Source organism: Genypterus blacodes, unplaced genomic scaffold (assembly GCF_046128005.1).
Source record: "Genypterus blacodes isolate CSIRO-AG114 ecotype Tasmania unplaced genomic scaffold, CSIRO-AGI_Gbla_v1 ptg000070l_1, whole genome shotgun sequence".
Taxonomy (NCBI): Eukaryota; Metazoa; Chordata; class Actinopteri; order Ophidiiformes; family Ophidiidae; genus Genypterus; species Genypterus blacodes.
The window spans coordinates 1,231,509-1,235,197 of record NW_027466880.1 but is presented as its reverse complement, the minus strand read 5'-3'; the positions used below and the strand labels follow the sequence as shown (position 1 = coordinate 1,235,197).

Below are 3,689 nucleotides of genomic sequence, written 5' to 3'. Positions count from 1 at the left end.
ATGCTTCCAAGTGCATACTGTGTCCTGAGGGGACTTATCAGAAAGGTCTTACTATCATTTTTACAACTCTTGTTTATCAAGGTCTGCTACAACTCCTCCTTTCTCTGAACCAAATCAAAAGTATAAAAGGCCAAACGTTGCTGCTGCTATTTGGGTCACTCATCTTGTCCCAAGGTGAGTTTTCAAGGGAAAACTAGCCAACCATTAACTATTACTCACTTATGGAAATGATAAAAACTAAAAGGCCTCAAAACCTATGAAATGACTTTTAGAACACATAGAGGATGACTGCTTTCTTTATTTTGCTTTAATCACTGAATTTTGTTTTATGTCACTTTTTGTCTTTCAGTCTGTGAATTGAGTGAGATCATCATGACCAGGCTCACAATCCTTGCAGGTATTTACAAGAAGCCCATTGTTTTGTATATGTGTGTGTATGTTTTAATGACACAGTTTTCATTTCACAAATATTTGGTGTGTTTTCATTGTGTTTATTAATGAATCTAACGCTTTTTTGTTTTTCTTAGGCGTCTGCCTGGCAATGTGCCAGCTAGGTGAGTCATTACACTTTCATCAGCCTGTATAATTTCATTTGGGCTCTAACTTCTTCATTTAATGTCATGCCTTGGTTAAATGCTTCTTTTAACCGTCCTTTACTCTGATACAGCAAGTGCCTCTCAGATGGTGTGTTACTTCACCAACTGGTCCCAGTACAGACCTGCTGAGGGGAAGTACATGCCGCAGGACGTGGACCCGTTCCTGTGCACCCATCTGATCTATGCCTTCTCCATCATCAATAGCAACAATGAGCTGGTTACCTACGAGTGGAATGATGATGTCCTCTACAAATCCTTCAATGCCCTGAAGCAGAAGTAAGTGACAATAATTACCTGCTAGGTCAGAAAATGCAGAGGTAATACAAAGCAGGGGTCTGGCACCAATGGAGCAAGCAGAGATTCAGTATCTTGCTCAAAAGAGTTAGAGTTCATCGCCCAAAATATCTGCTGAGGTGTAATACCTCACAAAACAATGAATCCAAATGCATGCATCGTTTCATTGTCTTGCAAATTATAAAGGGAAAAAATCATTCTCTGTGAAAGTACTGTAATGTATTTTTACTCTTGCTGTTTCCAGGAACCCTGGTCTGAAGACACTGTTGGCAGTTGGTGGATGGAACTTTGGTTCAAGACAGTGAGTAATGTTTTTTGGCATCTGTATTGTTGTAGAAAGCCAAAATAGAAAGCTTTTCAGTTTTGTAGTTGACTTTGATTCATAAAATTCCATTCAATTCAACTTTATTTATAGTACACAGAGGCAAATTGGCATCTGTATTGTTGTAGAAAGCCAAAATAGAAAGCTTTTCAGTTTTGTAGTTGACTTTGATTCATAAAATTCCATTCAATTCAACTTTATTTATAGTACACAGAGGCAAATTGCAACAACCGTTATCTCGAGGCACTTTTACATACAGAGCATTCAAAGAAACTCCCCTTTAACAGAAAGAAACCTCAGGCAGAACCTGGTCTAGGTGGGCGGCCATCTGCCTTGACCAGTTAAAACATATATCTGAACACAATTTTACTAAGACAGGCTTGTTGTACATTTTAAACCACAGTGACTTGCTTCCTAAAAGCCTCCACCATGGGGTTAAGTTAACCTACTGTATGAACTCCTTGGAAAGCAGATATGATGAAAAACCTAATGTTTGAACCTGCAGGTTCTCCATCATGGTCTCATCTGCAGCCAACCGTCAGAAGTTCATCCAGTCCACTATTAGATTCTTGAGGACTCATGGGTTTGATGGTCTGGATCTGGACTGGGAGTACCCTGGAGCCCGTGGAAGCCCCCCAGAGGACAAACAGAGGTTCACTCTTCTCTGCAGGGTGGGTGCAGCTCTTCAAATAGATTACAATTTACTGCTGCTCCACTCACATCTCAGGCTCATAACATGTCGTAATTGTGCTTCTGCAGGAACTTGTTGCTGCCTATGCAGTTGAAGCCAGAACTAAGGGTGGTGCCCAGCTCATGCTGACTGCTGCAGTGTCTGCAGGAAAGGGAACCATTGATGGAGGATATGAGATTGCTGAGATTGCCAAGTGAGTCTGCTACCTGGTTGGAGTTCTTCTTCAGAAAGGAGTTATTTTAATATTTTCTGTAATGACTGTTTCCGCTTTCCTGTGTCCAGGGAACTTGACTTCATCAACGTGATGACTTATGATTTCCATGGAACTTGGGAGCAATTCACCGGACATAACAGCCCACTATTCCGTGGTTCTCAGGACTATGGTGACCTCATCTACTTTAACACCGTAAGTATACTGGGGACAGTACAGAATACTGCGTTTGAGAAATTACCCTTGTGTTTCTTAATCACTTCCTCATCATTTTTTTTAGGATTTTGCCATGAAATACTGGAGAGACAAAGGTACCCCAGTGGAGAAACTGAGAATGGGATTTGCAGCCTATGGTCGCACCTTCCGTCTGACATCATCAAACACTGGCGTTGGAGCCCCAGCTAGCGGCCCTGCATCAGCTGGAACTTATACTCGTGAAGCCGGATTCTGGGCCTACTATGAGGTACAGTGAAACAAGTGACACTATAATGGCTGAAAGATCTACACCTTCTTATAAATGTAAATCTTGTGGTCTGTCTTAAAACTTTGTTCACCACTGTTGCGACCTTTAGAAAACAATTTGTCTAATAACATCTACAAATTCTAAAAACCTTTTCATATTATCTGCTCTCCAGATCTGTGGATTTCTGAAGGGCACCACAATCCAGTGGATTGAGGACCAGAAAGTTCCCTATGCCACCAAGAACCAGGAATGGGTTGGATTTGACACCCAGGAAAGCTACCAGAACAAGGTATGTGCCACATCAACATCCTATTCACACATCCACCGAATATCCAAGGGATTTGAACCATTTCAATGTTTTCTTGTCATCCCCTTAGGTGGCCTACCTGCAGGAGCAGAGGTTTGGCGGTGCCTTCGTGTGGGCCCTCGATCTGGATGACTTTGCTGGACGATTCTGCGGCCAGGGCAAACACCCCCTGCTGGCACATCTCCGCAAGCTGCTTGGCGTTGGTAAGTCGAACACAGTTTCCTCCTGATCCTTTCCATTAAATGTATTGGACTATTGTCAACATAGACAGGAACTTTGATCACTGTGATCAAAAGAGTGGATGGTTTACATAAAATCAGTTTTATAATAAATCCTGTGTAAGATATTGATACAACCATTCAGTTTTTACACCTGGCTTTACATCATATGATTTATTGTTCATTATCCATTTCTTCTTTCTTTATCATCAAGTTGTGCCCACACTGCCCCCTACCACCACTGCTGAACCTGGTGCCAGCACCACCCCCGGTCCAAGCACCCCCCGTCCAACTACCACCACCACCGTCACCACACATGCCCCAGGATCTGGCTTCTGCAATGGCAAACCTGACGGCATATACGCCAACCCAGACGACAAGACCACCTTCTACATGTGTGCTGGTGGCATCACTCATCTGAGCAGATGCGGATCTGGATCTGTCTTTGACGACAAATGCAAGTGCTGCGTCTGGCCCTGAGTGACAACGGGAGCAAAAAACTCTGACGAAACGGACAAATGAATCTCAGTGTAAACATCTATTTACTGATATTAGGCATTGTTAATATTGTGAAGTATTCTCCAAAA

General features: G+C 42.5%; 1 protein-coding gene across 1 annotated transcript; it reads left to right on the top strand.

Moving 5' to 3' along the window:
• The first annotated feature begins 353 nt into the window (after nucleotides 1-353).
• On the top strand, nucleotides 354-3,689 carry LOC143005258 (chitinase-3-like protein 1). Its single transcript, XM_076156539.1, has 11 exons — nucleotides 354-397; nucleotides 528-554; nucleotides 668-872; nucleotides 1,135-1,191; nucleotides 1,718-1,883; nucleotides 1,972-2,096; nucleotides 2,186-2,309; nucleotides 2,395-2,577; nucleotides 2,750-2,866; nucleotides 2,955-3,087; nucleotides 3,317-3,689. The coding sequence occupies exons 1-11, from the start codon at nucleotides 373-375 to the stop codon at nucleotides 3,580-3,582; spliced, it is 1,428 nt and encodes a 475-aa protein (XP_076012654.1). The 5' UTR covers nucleotides 354-372; the 3' UTR covers nucleotides 3,583-3,689.